Here is a 21,640-nt window from a genome sequence, read left to right as displayed (position 1 = left end):
TAATCCTAGAAAGTTAGTTTTAAATTAATATAGGTACTTGTGTACTAAACGGACGGCAGTGAAACCTCCACCACAGAGCCCAACACTACAATGGGTAGGGGGAAACCTTATGCAACCTCCCCTCTTCAATTTGGTGTTTTGTGTCCCAATAAATATGTTATGAAGTCGTCAAAACACTTCTGTTTTCCTTTATTATGCTGTCCGTCTGTTTAGTACACAACTACCTTCATATAAGTGTTTGCTTAATTTCAATAGAAATTTCTCATAGTTTCTTAGAATATGGTATAGCCCTTGATTCCCAGTAAATTAATAATAATAAGTTGCCTTTATAGAGCGCCTTTCACAAACTCAAGGTCACTTTACATACAGATTTAAAAATTTAAAAAAATTACACAGAAGACAAAAGTTCATAGAAGAGGAAAGTTTTCAGTTGAGATTTAAAAGTGCAGAAAGCGGAGCAATCTCAGAGAGACTGAGGAAGAGAGTTCCGGAGTTGAGGGGCCATAGCACTGAAGAACCTGCCTGCCTCCCAGGGTGGACAGTCTGGTGTGTGGGACAGTAAGGAGATTACTGCTCGAGGACCTGAGAGAGCGACAAGTAGTGTATGGAGCTAGGAGCTGAGTGAGGTGGAGGAGGCCAAAGGTTATGTAGGGCTTTGAAGGTGAGAAGCAGAATCTTGAATTTAATCCTTGATGGGACCACAACAACAACATTTATTTATATAGCACATTTTCATACAAAAAAATGTAACTCAAAGTGCTTTACAAAATGAAGAATAGAAAAATAGAAGACACAATAAAAAATAAACATAAGTCAACATTAATTAACATAGAATAAGTAAGGTCCGATGGCCAGGGTGGACAGAAAAAACAAAAAAAAAACTCCAAAGGCTGGAGAACAAAAATAAAATCTGTAGGGATTCCAGACCAAGAGACCGCCCAGTCCCCTCTGGGCAATCTACCTAACATAAATGAAACAGTCCTCTTTGTATTTTAGAGACCAGTAACCAGTGAAGCTGGGAGAGAACAGGGGAGATGTGAGCAGAACGCTTTGTGTGGCTGCGAAGTTATGAATGTATTGTAGCTTCTGTATAGATTTTGCAGGGAGGCCAATGAAGAGGGAATTAAAGTAATCAATACGGGACATTATGAAACAATGAACCAAAGTTTGAGCATCGTTAAAAGGACAGAAATGGACAGAGGCGAGCAATGTTACGGAGATGATAGAATGAAATTTTGGACAGAGACCTAATGTGTAGCTCAAAGTTAAGTGATGAATCAAACAAAACACCAAGATTTCTGACAACAGGAGCAAGTTTAACAAGTGGACCATCAAGAGAAACAGAGAAATTTGATGCCTTAGAAAGTTAGGAGTTTTGGCCCAACAGTAACACTTCAGTTTTATTAGCATTAAGTTTGAGAAAGTAATTTTCCACCCATAGTTTAAGATCAGTGATGGAGTCAGTGAGTGTGCTGGGAGGCGAGTCTGTACTGATATAACTGTATATTGTCTGCATAACAGTGGAAGTTAAGGCCATGTCTGCGAATAATCTGACCCAAAGGAAGGATATAAACTAGAAAAAATAAAGGCCCGAGGACTGAACCCTGAGGGACACCACGCGACACAGGTGAGGTAGAGGATTTATATCGGCCGAGTATAACAAACTGTTGCCTATTAGAAAGATATGATGTGAGCCATTGAAGGGAAATTAATATGAAATAGGACTTTCTTAGCTGTAGTACTAGGGTGTTGTACCGTGTTAGCCATTATGAATGTAGTGAGAAGTCAAGCAAAATGACACCTTTTATTGGATAGCTAAAAAGATTACAATATGCAAGCTTTCGAAGCAACTCAGGCCCCTTCTTGCATATTGTAATCTTTTTAGTTAGCCAATAAAAGGTGTCATTTTGCTTGGCTCTTAGCTATAACTGTAAAGCAATGTTAATTAAGAAGGTTAGGAAATAGTATCACTGCTAGCATGGACTATTAGGTATGTCTGCAAATAGGAGATGGCAAACAGCTTTTGGACCGTGCTTAGTGTACTTAACCTGCCTCCAAACGTAGAGAAATGAAAACAGATATTTAAGCCTTAAACAGAACTTGTCTTAAACAAGAACTTTTCTTTAATATCTATTTTTTCTCTATTTTTGTGTGAACTATCCATCCATCCAATATCCAACCCACTATATCGCAACTACAGGGTCACGGGGATCTGCTGGAGCCAATCCCAGCCAACACAGGGCGCAAGGCAGGAAACAAACCCCGGGCAGGGCGCCAGCCCACCGCAGTTGTGTGAACTATTTGGTTTTAAATATTTTAAGTGAATATACTTGTTCTGTGGAATTATTATTTGAACACGCGTCACACAATTGCCAGAAACATCCTATGAAGCAACTAAAAGCTGCAGAGCTTTGGTAATTTGGGACAAATGCAGCTACAAAAACACTTTAGAGAAAAATGGGACAAACTGAAAATGATCAGTTTTAGGCTTCAAATGATTTGGAAGATATCCTTGGAAAAGAAAAAAATGTACAATATGAGAACCTACCGTGCAAACTGATTGGCAAAGATTGGTTTGTAATTAAGCAATTGAGTTGGACTGAAAACCTGCAGCCACTGCGGCCCACCAGGACCAACACTGTCCAACCCTGAGGGCTAATTAGTAAATAATGAAAAGCAGAATGGAAATCAAGAAGAAGATAAATAAGAAGTAGTAAAGAAAATTATGTTATTGACAAAGAACTACTTAATTGTTATTAAAATACATTAACACGCTTACTTTTGTAATTTCTTCATTGAACTCAAAAAACCAGAAACCAGGAAATAACAGCTCACTTATATAGGACACTGCGCTGGGCTGGCACTCTGCCCAGGGTTTGTTTCCTGCCTTACGTCCTGTGTTGGCTGGGATTGGCTCCAGCAGATCCCCGTGACCCTGTGTTAGGATATAGCGGGTTGGATAATAGATTGATGGATGGATGGATTATATAGGCCAGGAGTCGAATTAAAAGAAGTTGGTTGGAACAAAAACCTGCAGCCCCCAAACCTCCCCAGGACCAGGTTTGGGAACCACTGCTATAGGTAAAAAATATTTTTATAATACTTTATCATCTTGGACTCTCAGGCTTTATAAGGTCTTTTCAATGTATTAAATAAGCAAAAGTCTGAATGAGCATAATGCTTTATTTACTTCATGTGGTAGAAGTTTATCATAAAAAGAATAGCAGTGTCATTTAATTTAAATGTTTAAAGTCTACATATTCTCAATTGTAATAGAAATCTGTCATCTGATAGAGGCCCAGAGAAGGTTAGATACCTAGTAAAGGATTAGAAATCAAAAATAAAACCATATTCGTAATCACTGACCTTGAAATATTCTAAAATGATATTCAACATGCATATGTTTTAGTCAGTCTCCAACCCGCTATATCCTAACACAGGGTCACGCTGTAGCCAACATAGGGCGCAAGGCAGGAACAAACACCAGGCAGGGTGCCAGACCACCACAGGGCACACACATACACCAAACACAATTTAGGATCGCCAATGCACCTAACCTGCATGTCTTTGGACTGTGGGAGGAAACCCGCACAGACACAGGGAGAACAGGGAGGACCCGGGAAGTGAACCTGGGTCTCCTAACTGCGAGGCAGCAGCGCTACCACTGCACCACTGTGCCATCCCTGCATATGTTCCAATTTTTTTCATTTTTAAACTTCTGGCAATGTTTCTTAGAGGGCTAGGACCACCAATAAAGAATCAAATATCAAAAATATGATCGGCAACCTCGAAACAGTATACAGTGACCCTCCACCCTCCATATCGATACCTTTTTTTTTTTTAAACTTTGGAAAATGGACTAACTTTGACACCTTGTATCCTATTAAGGGGTCAACCCCTGGGATCAGTTGATGTGGCCTGCGCAACTTCAACTCCTTCTGTTCATGTTTGCTGAAAACTCTGGTTTACTCTTTATCATAAGGGGGTGATTTCCCACACAAACTATGGTCCAAAAATGACCTAAAAATGAGGGTTTTATCAGGTCTGGAGGGTCCAAAAAAACCAACACTTGACAAATGTCCTTGACAGATGTTTTTTTTTCCAGTGGTGCCCCATGCCCAATTCACCTCCACCGTAAAGCACAAGTATGGGCAAGATCCATCCATCCATTATCCAACCCGCTATATCCTAACTACAGGGTCATGGGGATCTGCTGCAGCCAATCCCAGCCAACACAGGGTGCAAGGCAGGAAACAAACCCCAGGCAGGGCGACAGCCCACCGCAGGGGCAAGATTTGTTTCATCATTTTTTTTAGAAAACACTTAACTTTAGCACACAATTTTGCATGGCAAATACATGAATAACATGTTTGTGAAGAAATTGCTTTACCTTGAAAAGGTGCACATTTCAGGCATGGCTTGTCTCCGACAGTGCTTTTATTGTAGAAATGCCAAGATACGACTTCCTAAGCTTTTGACAATATTGTCAACAAAAGCTTGATGGATGGATGGATGTTTAGAACACAACATGGATGTTTCATACCCCATCTGCTGTGTGTGTCACAAGGGTCTACGCTGGTTTACCGCATTCTGCATATTCCGCGTCAAGACTGCATTCTCCTCAGCTGCTGAATCCATTATACAGCCTTAAAGGGATCTCAAGGTCACAAAACTACTAAACATATTAAAAAGGGTCCGGTTGGTATACCATTCAGATGGGTTTCCAGGATCTTAGTTAACTGATTTGAAAGTTGGAACATTTGATGTTTTGTTTTAATTTCTTCATTAAGTATTTTCAGAAGTGAGCCATACTGAAGAAATGATAGTGATAACAGAATGTAACCACATGCATTATTAGACTGCATTACATACAAGGTTAAAAGTTATTTCTATGCTAAAAAGGGAAGAGAGTTTAAAAATTAAACTATACAAAAAAATCTTTTTAAGTGAAACAATTTTATTTACTTTCGTTATAAATGCACTAAAAAGTGAAAAATAGATTTTTGCTTAACCACAATTTTTGTGGTTATATGTGACTAAATAAAATTGTGGGGCACACAAATTAATTAATTCAATCAATTAATAGAATAGCTACTTTCATAATAAAATATATAAAAAAACAACAACATTGTAATTAGCCACCATGCTAAACAATCACGGTCCTGGAGGGCCGCAGTGGCTGCAGGTTTTTGCTCCAACCCAATTGCTTAATACGAAGCACTTATTGCTCGAGTAACAGTTCTGCTTCATTTTAGTTGTCTCGCTCGTTAGGATTTTGAACCCTTATTGCTTATTTTAGTCTTAAACAGCTGTATTTTGTTTTTTAATTGCTCCTAATTACCAATAAAATGCATATGACAAAACAGACCAGCATTTCTCCATTTCGCTTGTTACCATTTACACCTGTGTGTATTTATCATGCACTTCTGGGTTTAATTAAATACTTGGAAGGAAAGTAAAGAGAAAAAAGTGAAGGACTGAGAATTACTCCTCCATTTTAGCCTTCAAATCATTTGGATGAGATCCTTAGAAAGGGGAAGAAAATCTAGGACATGAGAATGAGCTGACATGGCAGAGTTAAAGCACCGACAGGCCATGAAATTAAATTATTGGTAAGAATTGCTTTCTAATTAAGCAACCAGGTTAAAACAAAAACCTGCAGCCAGTGCGGCCCTCCAGGACTGGGATTGGGGACCCCTGTTCTATACTATTCGAAACTGGAAAAAAATCAAATTCGCACTTAAGAGGATCTGTGCAGAACTTTTTCAAAACCTGGCAGGATCTAATCAATAATATTTTAGAATAAGCATTTAAATTGAGGAAGCAGGTTCTCTCCACTCTTTTACTCCATTTATCTTTATTTATTATATCTATTTATTTATTTTTACTAGCTTAAAGTTTTACTCTACTGGCCTAGCTCTCTTTCTCAGGGGTGGGGGCTGATTTGTTTTAAACTTGAGTTATTTGTATGGAATGTTATTTGATTTTAATAAAATCAATAAAACTGAAATTATATTTCTTTAATCATTTTTCATGAACGGGAAACTTCTTTAAAAGTATTACAAAATATATCTTTGTTGCAGAATCATTTGAATACTAAAAAAAATATATGGGATTAGCACTCTGTCGCTGCAAAAAATATATATATATATATCGACAACAGAACAGCAAGCTTACAGCAGTACTTCCTCACCATAATCATCACGACTACTCCTTTACAAAAGAAAAATAGTAAAGTCGGCACGCATATTTACCGACTCCACTCACGGGAAGAGGCAAGAGGGGGCAATCTGATGCAACGCTCACTTGAATGCTCCTATACCTCATTACATTCTCTCTCCGTCAATGTTGTGTATGCATAAATTGGAATTGCATAACCATTAATTATGAGGAAATGTTACATAATTGCATTGGTTTTGCCAGATTATTGTATTGTCACTGATACTGAACACATGCATAATTTAAAGAAATTCACTTCATCAAAAGTGGGTTTAAAATCAGTTGCAAGATTTGACCCAAACAAACAGGCAGAGGAGTCAAGTTAAATTAAATCATTTAATAAAAACACAACATTTCAGCATATCTAGCCTACATATAAAGGAGGAGGAAGGAGAAAAAGCTAGGGCAGATAATAGGAGAAAATGTGAGTGTGTTCACTTAGGATTGTATTTTTGAAAACACCTTTTAGCTCTTTTGAACATTTTGTTCCATTTTTTTTTTTTTTTTATTCTTTATAAATAGATTCTTGGTTTGCCGTTTTGTGGACAAGCCAGGGGTTTACAGTCACCCTCCTCTGTGCAGAGAGTTTTACCCTATTTTGAAACATTTTATGGACAGCTTGCTCTAGCAGATGTATATATGTGCCATATTCTTTCCATTACTTAATGACCGATTTAAGTGGACTCCAAGGATATATCCAGTGCCTTGGATATTCTTCTCTCAATCCCCTGGTCTGTGCCTTTCAACCACCTTTTCACAGGCTTTCTTAGCGTTCTTTTTCTTTCATTGTGTAGGTTAGGCTACCATACTAGCTCAGCACAAGTTGGTCCTTCATCATGCAATTAATTGAAACCTCTGACAAACCATTGAATTATGGGACTCCGAAAACCAACCGGTCACACCAGTTATGATTGAATCGCGTCATATTAAAGATGGTGAATGGTTAACAGATTAATTATTTGGTGTTTTACACTTGTAATTAATTTAGATCACTTTACAGATAACTATTTTCACTTTAACAGTAGTTCTGTAGATCTGTATCAAAAAAAAAAAATCAAATGAAATCCACCGTGATTCAATGTTTTAAAACAACAAAATATGAAACCACCCAAGAGAGTGAATACTTTTTATAGTCACTGTGAATAATTGAGCCGCCCTCAGTCTTTGAACCTCTCATTTAGAGCCACCAATTAACCTTATCAGCCCCAAACCATAACCCATTTTCAAATTGTCACTTATTAGACCTAACTCTTTTCTCATTACAGCAACTTATGAATACATTGCTATTCACAGCCCTACACTTATCATTCAAATCAGGTATATTCAAACCAGACATCTGACCACACAAATGTGTGGTCATTGTGAAGATTTCACCTTATATCAAAGCACCATGCAACATAAAGTTTTAAATTAAAACATAGGCCGTCAGAGAGAAGACAAGCAGCCAAACACCTCCAGTTAAGGATTAATGCTTTGAAATTCTGGTTTAGCACATCATAGTTGAGCACTCAGTGATGACATTGGCAAGTGCTTTGAATATTAAATTGGAGTTGTGGGTTAGTGATGTGCATACTATGAGGTTTTTGTTTTTGCTGTCATTGTTGGCTTGACATGTGTTAACACTGCATTCAGTGCAATAACAGTGGAATGTGACTGACTGTCATGGGTCTCTTTCTGTGTTCAAAATATGTTAACATTGTTAAAAATTTACAAGCGTGTACTCTAACATCAGCACTACAGCAAAGAATTGGAGGAAAAAAGTAATTACGCATAAGCAAAGTATGCAATGCTCATATTTGACAATCAGAAAATACAACAAAGCACTGAAGAATAGCTCTGGAATAAAGGGAGAAACAAAAGATAAATAATTTAATGACTGACATCTGAAGAATGGAAAAGAGAGAAGCCACTGTTTCCACACAATGTTCAGCTTAAAAAAAAAAAATTCAGCTATTGGTGTATTTTACTGAAAACAGGTTGACTAGTGACAAAAAGGAGTTTGTCAGTTTATTCCTTTACAGTTTGATAAAGGAAATATGTATACTCCACTATACATAAAAGTTATAGTGCACTAAATGTAAGGTTTCTTTTTTGCATAATATCCAAACCAAAACGGTGATGGAGGAGGATGTCACAATACTCTCAATGATGGTCAAGTACAAATTTAACAATATATGAACTGATATGACAAGCTTCTTAAGCTGGCAAAGGAAGAACAATCTCTGCCAGGATTTCTTCATGATGGAGGTGATGTGCTTGTCCCATTTTAATGTACCGGTGAAAGTAGTCCCCAGGAATTTAAATGACTGAACCACAGACGGTCTTGGCCATTAATTTACAAAAGGTGGACAGTTAGTGACTTGTTGGTGTAAACCAATCCCTACTTTCACTGTCTTAATAGCACTGAGCTTACACTACTAGAATACAGGCTCTCCAGGGAAAAAAGGCAACAAGTACTTAGTTTAAATAATTTCTATTACTTTATTCACAACTATGTACAAAATTATATATATTGATAGATATATACACATACATACAAATACAAAAAATAAAATTATAAAGAGGAAAGCAGTTAACATTATCCATGCTAGAGCATTTGCAAACTAAAACAAGTGCTTAAACTCAGTATAGACAAAGATCCAAAACAGAATGAAAGCATGTATTTTCTTTGTGTAGTACTGCAGAAAATGTTAGAAATCTGTCAAGATTTAGTCTGTATCAGACAATTTAGTAGGAGAAGACTCCATTGGATGAGAACATGATGTGAGTGTGTTTAGAAACAAAGAGGACACCCCTGGGACAAATCCAGCAGACACCTTTGTGAAAACTAACAGACGATCAGCTGCCGTGGCCAGTCCTTGCTCAGTCTGACAAAGGGGGGAGAGAAAAAAAAAAAAAGACTTTAGCAATGATATAAAACTGACTTTATATTTACCAATACCTCTTAATGATATCAACTACACTATTTAAGTACACTATTGCCTAATTCAATAGGCTATAGGTTTGCCCTATTCAAATTGTGGCCCATGGGCCACATACAGCCCAGAAGCAACCACCAAGTAGTCCAGCCCTACCAGAAAACACATTTCACGAGCCTTCAGAAATTCCTACAGTAGTACAGACCATGAGTGCAATACTCTGCATAGCCTAGCACCATTCAACCCACAATGCAGCTCGTTGTTGTCTCTCTACAAGTTGTGGCAGCAGTCTATGGTATTCTGATGACTTATCAAAGGAGCCGCTTCTCCTAGGGGAATCTCTTCCTGCTCTTTTACCATTTGCTCCCCTCTCTCCGTGATTTTGTCGCTCAGCTCTCTCTAGGGAGATGGCCCAAGTCCACACAGTGCTCCACCAAACACAGTCCATGCAGGAGCGAGACACATCACAATATCAACACACATGCGGTGACTTAAAACAAATCAGTGTTCAGTAAATGTTGCATTATGTGTGCTAGTTACTGTTATCACTTTTTAAGGGTTGGTGCACATATAGCTTTGATAGCTCTGAATTTTTTTTTTTTTTAATTCTATTAAATGCACTTTGTGATGTAACTGGGTCATATATATAGGAAGTGATGCAATCGTAACATTGCTGCCGGACATTAAAAAGATCATGGGTTTGCATTCCACATGGGGCACAGTGTTTTCAGCAGTGATAAAAAATGCTACCTAAATATAAAGAAATTTAAAAGGGAAACAATGACTAAACATTACTTGTTTTTCAATAGTTTAATTTGCGCTGGTTTAAAATTTATCATTAACTGCTGCTTACTGGCTGCTGAAAATGTCTGGCCCTGCTAAATTTCTTGGTTTGAAAATCTGGCCCAACTGAATTTGTAATTGAATAGTCCTGCTTTTACTCTAAGTGCCCTCAATTCTGGCTTTAAACATGAAATCACTTTCCTGGAACATTTTTAAGAAACACTATTTCCACTTCAACACATTTTAAATGTTTTGTTATTATTTTAAGTTATACATAAAGATACAAACACTGGTATGCAATCATGATAGAAATACAGTAAATAGTAGCAAGACCACCTAGTAACAGAAGTACTGACCCATAAAACACTAAGCAACAAGCAGAATACCCACCACAAGTTTACTGTGTGATCCAGTGAAGATGGTGGTGGTGATATAAATGTATGCCTGTATGTATTAGTGCAGGTCAGCAAGCCATTTTGTTTATTTATTAATTTCCCTTCCATTGTCGCTACAAATTAACCAAGTGAAACCCTTTCACAGTAGTGAGCATCACTGCTCAATAATTTACATAATTTGCTAATATTGTATATGAACATTTCTCATTTCTAATCAGACTGAAGGGACTGTAAGCGTACTTTTCAGCCATGGCGAAAAAGCTTTGTGCATACCCTGAATAATCTTAGTTTAAACTACTATTTCAGTACAATGATTAATCATTCTGATTGCAAACAACTCACTGAAAACAGTTTAGAAAATGATAGCACTATCTGAGACATCGTACATTTTACACGAAAATGGAGGTATGACTAAAGTAATCAAAATACACAAAAATGACATTACACAAGACAACACTGGGACTATTAATAAGTTAGATAACTTATGTAGTCTTTTAAACTCCTCAAAGGCAATAAAGTACAGAATTCAGCTATATCTTTCACTTTCCATTTAAAAAACAGCCAACCACAATCAAGTAGAACAGCAGGGTGTATAACTAGAAATGAGAACAGAGAGAAAAAGGCAAGGTGGAGTTACCTGAAGCTCTGTAAAGAGTAATGGACTGGAATACTGTGCTGCCATTTCCCTCACAGCATGTAATATGTCTCGGTCAGACTTTGCTGATCTAGCTAAGGTAATTGATAATAAAACATAAAGAGGTACTTTCAATATTCTCTTAGCTTCCAGCATTACATTCATCTTCAAAAGAAATTATGGCATTTTAAAGAGAAAAAATATTGCACAGTTTAAGGATCTTTATTAGCATATCTTAAAAACTAAACATTTTAGACAAGTATCTTCAGTTAAAAACATCATAAGTTAATGAAATAATCAAGTGCACTTTTTAATTATATATGTGGAGTGACAAACACACTAACAATCCTCGTGTATTTAACATAAAAATACAAACAAATTAAAAATCACATTCCTGAATATAAACATGTCACCTTCCGTTAAAACAGATAGCAGTCTATTGTTTTTTTATTCTTCATAACTGGACTTCTAAATCATGGAAACCACAATGGCATGCCAGCTGTTTTCTGAAAACCTCAAAGCCATAAACCATTAAACGAATGCACTACAACTCTCTGTTATAAGCAAAAATATGCTACATACCATCACTCACAAGAAAACAGAGCCTTCCTAGGAAATACATCACATCCAAATGTTGGAGATACGATTTAGTTAGCTCTAAACTGCAAAAGAAAATTAAAAACATTCATTAAAAAGAGAAAAAAAATTGACAAAAACTGCAGCCATATTATGCTAATGTGATGCTACATCATTACAAAGAAACCATAAGCATTTTACTTCATGTGGAAGAGAATGAGACAAAGTCATTTATGGATTTTTTTTCTTTTTAATAATCAGACTACTTTGTATAACCTAGCTTTAATAATTTAAAAGTAAACTTACCTGTGACTGTTGAAGTGATTTACAATAAACACTACAAGGTCAATTCTTGGTCTGTTTGCTTCATTTTTGGTGGGCAGAGGAAGAGAATCAGCTAAATGCCTGAAACAGGAAAAAGGAAAAAATTAAAACAAAAATTAGATTTGCTACTTTTTTTAACCAACATTTTCTTTTCTTCATTCCAAGCCGTTTTTTTGTTTTCAGATATAAGACACTGTATTATACATGTATAGTATATACTACTGTAGCATGCAGGTTCGATTTTTAAACATAATATCCTTCAGTGTTATTCCCACTTCATCTAATTTAAAGTTATGTAGGCAGCAGCCTAACTAAGAAACAATGGGCATAACATATGAATTAACCCTGGATGCAGTACCAGTGAATAAAATATGTAATGCAAAAAGATATGTACTTGTAAAACATAAACCCTTGTTTACGATCTCAACATAATGTACTGCATTCGCAAGCTAGATGTCATTTTGGTCAATTTAACCCAGCCACAAACACATTTTTGTATATTTTCACACTTCAACTTACGAATCTTATTCTCAAAATTGTGTCATCTGATGTGCATGTGTCTTCTATATTACTGACTAAACTGCTAAAAAACATTTGGTACATGATTACAAAAAGAATATTTTGTAAAATTTACAAATATGGTAGACACGTAGAGGATTACATTTACTGATGTTCCACAGTATAACACCACTTAATACTGACAGATGCTTCCCAGACAAATTACTTCAGTAAAATGGTACCCAGATTGTTCAGCTTCATGTTCCATTACTATTTTATTTAAAACCCACTTCATATTTTTACTATGTCTATACAGAATGCTTAAATTGTAAAACAGTTTCATCCACTTATAGATTAGTTTGTATTTTAGTTTATACCAAAAAACAGAAACCAGAAGGAGGAAAAAAAATTCAAACAAGATCAAAAAATGTTAGTGTGACAAAGTATGCTGTGTTTATATATAAAAAAAAAACACACACACACACCAGCAGAGAAGGGCCTTAGGAGTACTGTCAATGTTCTTTTTTTGGGCATTTATTTCAATTTTACATTTTTTCTAATGGGGGGAAAAGATTTACTGTGTACTGTGTGAAAACAAAACTGTCATTTTATTTAATCCCAAATCGCTCTCCTAACCAAGGTTATTCAATACTGAAGCCAACAATGTTGGAATACACTATATAAACATCCTACAAAAATATGCAAATGTATTCTTCCTGTGTTAGTGTTGCACAGTATCTAGCACTGCTATCTCATTGCTCCGAGACTGGGATGGCTAAACTTCCCTGAGACAAATATATTACACCTTTATCCCTTGTCTGTGCAGAGTTTACATCTTCACTCCATATCCACCTGCATTTACCCCATCCCAGTGCCCCATACCTTAAAGATGGGCTGGTTATCATGACTGCTAGCTCTAAAATGACCTGGTATCAGTTAATTTGGCCTTTTGCCAAAAAAACATTCACTTCATACTGTTAATTCTATCGGATATGGCTCTTCAGGTTTTCTCTTTCCTCATCTTTGACTCAAATGTGTTTGTTAATTACGTTAAGTGATAGTGACACGGTCCCACTTACATTCAGACAGATTTTTGATTATTTTCCCCATATTTAAACAATAGAATTACCTATTTTTAGAATAGCACACAATTTATAAATGTCAGACTGCCAAGAGTAGAACATAGTCACCTACCATTCTGGTATATATCAGTAAAATACATGAAATATATTTTCCTGGGCCATTAAAAGTGTTTTGTAGTTGCACTCCTATGTCTGAATTCCCCTGCTCAGCCATATGTTGATTGTGTATCTAAGCCCTTAGCTCATTAATTGCAATTTTTCTTTTAATATTCTTAAATTTGTTTTGTAGTACAGTGTACTGCAAACATGAAGTCATGAGATAAAGAGCACACAGCTTGTGAGAAAGAGGTTAGTAAACATTTGCCCTTTTCAGTCTCACACTTCAGGGCAAAATGATGCTTGCCTTCACAGCCCTGCAATATGCTAGCTTGCCACACTCGTAACCATCTGTATAATGAAACTGAAATATTGATCATCATTAACCAGTCCAGTTGCTCTGTTACGATTAAAAAAAACCTGACGGCTTCATGTATTTACAGAAAACAAGCAAGTAACGTTGAGCATGAATTTGATTTTACACTTTCTAGACTATGATCATACAGTATATCTAATATATAAAGCAGAGTCGATGCATGTTTGCTCACCATACAAATCTGCACCGGGCGTCCGATCGCCACCAAACTGGGCATGGGGCTCCTTTGTGACCCAGGAGGAGGCCATGGGGTATGTTTGGTTGGGAAAAATGTTTGGGGTGAAGCACAGGGCACCTTTTCACCAAAAGTTCCAAACACATCCCTGTACTGCCAGCAGGAGAAGGGCTGCTGATGCAAGACCAGATGAATCATCACACCTTTTCAAGACTGCACTTCAACGTATGTCAAGAGAGGATTATAAAAATGTCATAAGAGCTGACAAAATGCCACAGGAAGAGCACCACCGATGATTCAATGCTCCAACACTTGATGAGGTTGCCATCGTAATGGTAGCCAATGACTTTGGGAAGTGGGACATTATCATTGAGAAAAGGAACAGAAGTCTTCAGCGTGTGGCAGACACACACAGGTTGTATGATGCCCTTCAATATCCACTAATCCTTTGGCAAGGCGAAGATGGGTATTACTTTGGAATTCCACAAACAGATCCATCTACAGGCAACTATGTTGCTGGCAAGAAACTCCGTGCAATTGACTTTAATGCTTACCGACTAATGAGCAGAGTTTCTGAAGAGAATCATATCTTGAAATGCCAGCAACTTTTCCATCAATACATACATGTAACGCAAGATGTGAAAATGTTTTCATACCAAGAATACCGCCGATTCCAAATGATTTACCCTTTGATTTCAAACAACTACAATTCTCTATTCGTTTGGCTTTTGCTATGTCAATTAATAAGGCTCAAGGGCAATCACTGCAAGTTGCAGGCATCAATTTGGAAAATCCATGCTTTTTACACAGACAACTCTACGTAGCATGTTCTAGAGTGGGCATTCCTCAGAATTTGTTCAATTTTGCACCACAAGGGAATAAAATAGTGTATCCAAAGAATCTGGAATAACCACTTGTATTACCTATTACAATAAAATGTGAATCAGAAAAATGTTTGTTCTATTTCTATGTTGTGTTTCTTTCATTTGGGAAATTCATTATACATTCCCGGGAAACACCAGGTACTCCTACTAGTTCTTTATAAAAAAAAAAAAGAGAGAGAGAGAAACATTCAGAAAATTGGTATTTGTTTGTAAGCAAACCAACGTCCAAGTTTTTGTTCGTTATAGAATGCTTACATTTCCTACCACATCTGTCAGTTTTATTAATGCCTTACAGCTTGTAGTTTTGGATAATCCTTTTGGTGATCTCTAATTTGATCTGTGCTTACATTTGGTTAACTGTGACAAAGATTTTAACAGACAATGTTGGATGATGATATTAAATAGCATGGTCACAAATGAGGGTAAGTTGAAATAACTCATCATGTGACCTTACTTTGCTTTGCTCTCACCACCCTGAATAGCCAAAGTTTGGCTGCTTGAAAAGTACACATCTGGGTTGAAGAGCAATGAACTTCCATAAAAATAAGAAAAGATAAAAGTTGATTAAAACAAAAGTATATTTCACATGGAGCATCAAAAAATGTTTTTACTCTATTGTTAATTAACCAGTATTTGAGAACTGATGAGCATTTCAATTTTTTTTATTTCTGAATAAAAGCTTAACTATTTTTATGAAAACATATTTGTGGTCTTTGAATTTTATGAATAATTTGATAAAAAGATTTAAATATGAAAAATGTAAACTATTCTTAGAGAGTTCTACAATAAATCCAACCGGACAATGACTCACCCAGAAATAAGGTTAGATAATTTACTAATATTAGTTAGGTTCTTTCAAGTAATCCCAGCTAAAATATGAAGACAATTTAGAAACATTTCATTTCCAAAATTAAAAGCAGTTAAAGAGAACTGAATCAAAGATTTTTCACATTGGTATTCTAGACTGGCACACTTTTGCCAATATGGGAACAATTTCAACTAATATATACAGAATACCAAAATATACTGGATACTTGAATATTGAATATTTTAAAAATACAATATCATGACCCAAGTATCCTAGTATAGTATTGTGGTGTTCCTGTCAACTCCCACCTATAACATATGGACACTATCATCTGTACGATTCTGAGAATATATTTCTTGGTGTTTTTGTTCAATTAGAAATAGGTGGGGTTTTTAAATGTGGACAGTGCCCTGGGAATATAAATGGAAGAGTCATACAAAAATAAGACTTAACTGAATTACTGTTCTAGTCATTTAGTTTTGTCTATGCAGAGCCAACTGGGCTTAACATTCCACTGTACTTTTCATCCATTATTTTTCACTTTAGGAGCAGGAAACTGATAATCATATGTCAGAAAAATGCAAAGAATGAACACTAAATCAAAAATGACAACCCACATGAAAATGCTGAGTTAACAGCATGGGGAAAAAAGGAAATCTGACAGATGAAATGGTGTACAGTAATACAATCAATAAAGTAAACTCCTTTTGCTAAATGAGCACAACGAAGTGTTATAAAAATTAATAACCTCACAAGCATTCATCCTTAATGACAAAAGGAAATTATATTAAAGTCATGTCAGCATTTGGGCAGTAATGTATTATTCAATGACCTGGAAAAAAAAACAGAGCAACCTGAAAGACAAAAATATTAGCAAGCCTGTAAATCAGAGCTGAATTAGATTTATGCTTGCACTGCACAACTTTCTGCAGTATGCATCCATCACTAAATTGATATTCTCCCCACAAGGTATTTAGCCCTACTCTGCTTCAGTCAGCATTCTGCCAGAACTCTTACAGTATTTGTCTATAGACTACAATGCATGGGCGGTTTCTCAGTCATGAACATTAAATATACAAAGCATGCGGTTCAAAATGAAGCAGGTGCAATATATTGTAATAGACAACTGATCAGATGTACAGAGATACCAAGAGTCTACTGGTTATGATGTATATCACTTACTGATTTTGCATAGTTCACTATTTTGTGGGTCATCTATTGACTATCAAAATAAAATCCATTTCTCAAAAAGAAACTAAGTAATACATGTTTTAGGCATATTAAAAATAATTCAATTTGTGTTCATTTTCCTCAGAGTTGGCACATTTTCACCCGTCTGAATGGGACAGCAGATACTCCAATTTGTCTGGAGCCTGAAGTGATGCACATTGGATTGATTAATGGCTCAAAATTGGCCCAGCACTTAGGTTTGCTTGAGAGTACTCTATTACAGATTGTGGTCCAATACAGGGGCGCTCTGGGGGGGGAATTCTACAAGCATCCAGCTTTTAAAATACCTCATGATAATGTCATGGTCTAATTTTTTTAAATGAAATTTATTTACCATGTATTCACAAGAGCATCATACTTAGCACATTTAAAGTCACAAATGAGTAAATGCGCTGTGAATTTATTAGTTAAATATACTCTTAAAAAATATGCACAAATACAGTACAGCTTCTGTGGTAGTATTTAAGGCATGAAAATGTAAGCCACAAGGCAGCTTGTACATGTTTTTCATCATATATTGTACATTTAAATATGACAGACAGAAAATGTACAACATCCATCCATCTTCTCAACCCACCTATCCAGAGCAGAGTCATGGGGTAGATGGAGCCCATTCCAGCAAGCATCATTCACAATTCAAACACAAAACCTGGACAGAGAGTCAGCATTTCACAGGGTGAACCCACACACACACACACACACATATCTTGGCCAATTTAGCATCACCAGTCCAGTTAACCTCCATGTCTTTGGACTACAGGAGGAAACCAGAGCACACTGAATAAATCCACATGGACACAAGGGAGAACATGCCAACTATATGTGAATTGTAATACATACACAATATTAAGATATGACTTACATAGTCTATGGGTTGGTTTTGTGGCACACTTATAACGGTGTACAGAGAGTTGAGCGCCGCAGCAGAGAATGTTGTGAGCTAGCAACACATTGCGAGCAAGCGCAAATGAAAAAACTGAGCGAGAGGGGGTGCTATTGTGTGTGTGTATATGGATAAGCGCAAACACTGAAATACATTTTTTGCACGCACCAATGAATTTTGTTCACTCAAATTCAGCTTTTGTACGCTCAAAATAAATTTTTCTTCAAAATGCAACACTTGCACTTGCAATCTTTTACGCGCCAATATTTTTTACGTGCTCAGAATAGTGGCACTGAAATAACGCCATAATAGTCCGCTGAATATAAAATTAGGAACAAGAATATTGACAAGATCTGTATGCCAGCAAAGTGAGTGTTAGGTCAGTTTTGGCGGAATTCTATTAATAATTATGTACGTTACTAGCAAGAAAGATGCAGTATTTGAGCACACTGTGACTAATGGCAGTCAATGAATCTAAAAACATGTACATCTGTTATATTTTACATAACTTGCTTATTCCAGTCTGTAATATAAATGCACAAAGTACCAAAGACTCACAAGTAAACAAATTATTTATTAATAATGCATCCAATGAAATTCACATTTTACTTTTATGGTGATTTTGGAGTGAAGCTAAACAGTAATTTCCTGGTGATAACAATAATGGTCACCAGAGGTAATATCAAATGCTGCAATAGGTAATGCACAAAAAAGACTCATGTATTATAAACACAAGAATCTTATTTTGTATAACATTTTTTTACCAAATGGCATTTTGCAAATACTGTAGTCATGTTGTGCACACCACCCAATCTTTATCTGAACTCAGAACCAAAATGATTGAAACATAACAGTAGAAAAAGGGGTACTTTTCCAGTATCGTGACGCAAATCGGTGGAGCCACCAGGGTGCAGGTAAGACACCAAATGGTGGCGAGCAGTCCCTCCTGATTTGCATCACGATAACAGAATAGTACCGAAAAAGGTTACCTAATTTATTAACTCTGTGGTTAATTGTTGACCTAAAAACATTTGCCAATAATTATAAACTGATCATATACCGTAGAGGATTGCATTGGATTTTTGACAACATTTCAAATAGTCTTCATGATTCTCCTTATGCAGAAAACAAACAATTAAAAGCACAGACGTCCAATATACAACTTACACATTTACATTAAAAGATCGCTGTGCAGCAAGAATTGCTTCAGCCAACTTGTCCTGGTGCTGTCTTTCAGTTTCCACAAGCTGAAAACAAAACAAACTGTATTAATTTTTGAATCCCTCACAAAAACAAGAAATAATTTTTTTAGTTATTTCAATTAAATTTGTATTCCAAAACCAAAAAACAAGCAATATCACTAGCATTAGGAGTTTCAAAGTTTTATACACACTACCCTATAGAATATCAGTCTTTGAAATAATTACTACCTTAAAAGTTTAAGCAAGTTGCTAGTTTAAGAAGAGATATTCAGAAACACAAAGAGTCAAACATGATGCAGAATTAGACAAGATTTTACAAAAGATACTAAGAAATATTTTTCTCCCCCAGACAGACACAAGTTATGTCAAAAAAAACTTCCGAGTCCACAAAATTAACACTATGCTTAAGAAATAAACGACTCATTGGAATAATTTGCCTTCAGAAGCACCAATGATACATATATATGTATAAAACTGTCCAGTTTAAACTTTAAATTGTTTATGGTATAACGCTTACTCGCAAAATAAATGCAAAACATGTAGTTAACAATCAAAAGAAATATTAGCGAATGTCAGTGGGTTAAAATGTTTGATTGTCGAATTTCATTTTTGCAAAAATCAAAACCCGGTCTGCTAAATTACTGTTCAATAAAGGTTCAATTGCACCGTAACAGCGTTTCTAGAATAACTTATCCAGGGAGAATCCAGTATTAACATTTACACCATAATAAAACATAAATGCTTTATATGTATGTAACTTTAAAAATCTGAATATCTAATATTTTTCTCGCGAATGTAAACTTATAACGTACTGTTTCGGCTTTGGGCCTAGGCTGCATTTGCATTCCGTTTGCTCCAAGAAGAAATTTAACTAAACGGAAATATGAAGGCACGTCGGGGGACAGTAATACTCTGAAGCATGTAGGAGCTCAAGATGACATTCCGAAACGCAAATACTATAAAACCACATTTTTACTCACCAAAATGCTAGCCGTATTCAGCTCCGGGTGCTTGTGAAACAACTTCAAAACGGACATTGTTGCGTATAAATGCACAAATAGTCTGCGTCCATCTATGAAATTGTTATGAGCAACCAAATGATACCCTAAGATTTCCAAGATATTGTGTAAAGGTGTTTTAACAAAAACGTTACTCTGGGTTAAAAACAAAACAGACGCTCGCGCCAAGCCGTTCGAAACACGTCACGAGCGCAGGCGCCGACGAGTGTACGTCAGGGTGGAGCCAGAGAGGAACCGCCTACTTCTTCTTCTTCGTCTTCTTCTTGGATACTCTTAGTATATTACCGCCACCTACTGTACGGAGGGAAAACATCTCATCCCATTAAATAGGTTACATTATTTTTCCCAGTCTAATGCTATTCTTGTTTTCCCCCAAAATATCCTTTAATGAAATCGTGTCCAGTTTAGTTTTTCCGAGCCATTTAATTAGTGATCGCCTTTGATTTTTATACAGATCACAATGGGGTAACACATGCTTATTTGTTTCCCTTGAGCTGCATTGTACACAGTTTCCATCTCCGTGTCTATTTATTAAATACAATCCCTGATTTAAGGCACAGTGACCTAGCCTTAATCTACTTAATATTACTTCTTCTCTTCTGTTTTTACTTGCATATTTAAAAGAGGTTACATTATTATGAACCGCATACAAGTATCTTTAACTGTTCCTTCCAAATTATTTTTCCATAATTGCAAAACCTGTTTTATATTCTATTTGTAATTTCATTATAACTCATTCCTGGTTCAGTTTCAACTCTTTCTGTTTCCATCACTTTTTTTGGTTAATGCATCAGCAGTTTTATTTCTTTTCACACCAACATGTGCTGGAACCTACAGTATAAAGATTTTCATCTGTCTTATATTTTTACTGTTATATTTTTATATAAATGCAAGATTTCCAAACCACCTTCTTCTTCTTCTTCATTTGTTTAATGGCAGTTGGCGGTGACTAGAAACACCAATATTTTCCAATTAAAATGTCTTCTAATAACCCTATAGTTTTTAAATAACAGAATATGGATCTATGAATCCATTTTAACTCCTCTCCATAAATTGATAATTGTTCTAATGTCAAATTACACGTTCTCATGGATTTAAAATATTGAACACATTGTAGTTTATGTGCCAAACACCCTAATAAACTATGCTCTACTGTCTCTAATTGAATACACGATCTGCATACTCCAGGCTGGCGCTGTCCTGTCTTGACTAGTGTATATTTTAATCTAGTGTGCCCAATTCTGAGGCGTGTTAATATAATTTCTTCCCTTTTAGTTTTGCCCCCTTTTCCCATGGACCCAACTCTCTGTTATATGTCTTCCCTTACCGTCAGTGTCCCACGTTTTTTGTCACATCTCATTGATTTTCATTCTCACCAGACTTTTATTTTCTTATTTACTAAATGTCACCTTTAAATCATGAAAAGGATTTTTAGTGAGGTTTTTTTTTGTCAAATCATCCACTATTTCATTTCCTTTGACCCCTTTATGTGCTGGGATCCATAAAAAACTCAGACACAGACCAATATTCTGCAATCA

At 36.0% G+C, this 21,640-nt stretch overlaps 1 protein-coding gene across 1 annotated transcript; it reads right to left on the bottom strand.

The window, feature by feature from the left end:
- Positions 1-8,676: 8,676 nt before the first annotated feature.
- pane1 (proliferation associated nuclear element) lies at positions 8,677-20,317 on the bottom strand. Its single transcript, XM_039765655.1, has 6 exons — positions 20,064-20,317; positions 19,049-19,128; positions 11,832-11,930; positions 11,532-11,611; positions 10,953-11,044; positions 8,677-9,086 (listed from the first exon to the last, which is right to left on the bottom strand). The coding sequence occupies exons 1-6, from the start codon at positions 20,118-20,120 to the stop codon at positions 8,928-8,930; spliced, it is 567 nt and encodes a 188-aa protein (XP_039621589.1). The 5' UTR covers positions 20,121-20,317; the 3' UTR covers positions 8,677-8,927.
- Positions 20,318-21,640: the final 1,323 nt, after the last annotated feature.

Source organism: Polypterus senegalus, chromosome 10, assembly GCF_016835505.1.
Source record: "Polypterus senegalus isolate Bchr_013 chromosome 10, ASM1683550v1, whole genome shotgun sequence".
NCBI classification, from domain to species: domain Eukaryota; kingdom Metazoa; phylum Chordata; class Cladistia; order Polypteriformes; family Polypteridae; genus Polypterus; species Polypterus senegalus.
This window is presented reverse-complemented; position numbering and strand designations above follow the sequence as displayed.

What these genes read in the sequence shown, in the direction of transcription:
- pane1 (XM_039765655.1), bottom strand. Translation starts at nt 20,120, where the DNA reads ATGTCCGTTTTGAAGTTGTTTCACAAGCACCCGGAGCTGAATACGGCT. An exon ending in CTGTTTTCTTGTGAGTGATG is followed by an intron (nt 11,045 to 11,531) that starts GTATGTAGCATA and finishes CAATTACCTTAG; the next exon opens with CTAGATCAGCAAAGTCTGAC. An exon ending in TACTCTTTACAGAGCTTCAG is followed by an intron (nt 9,087 to 10,952) that starts GTAACTCCACCT and finishes CCCCTTTGTCAG; the next exon opens with ACTGAGCAAGGACTGGCCAC.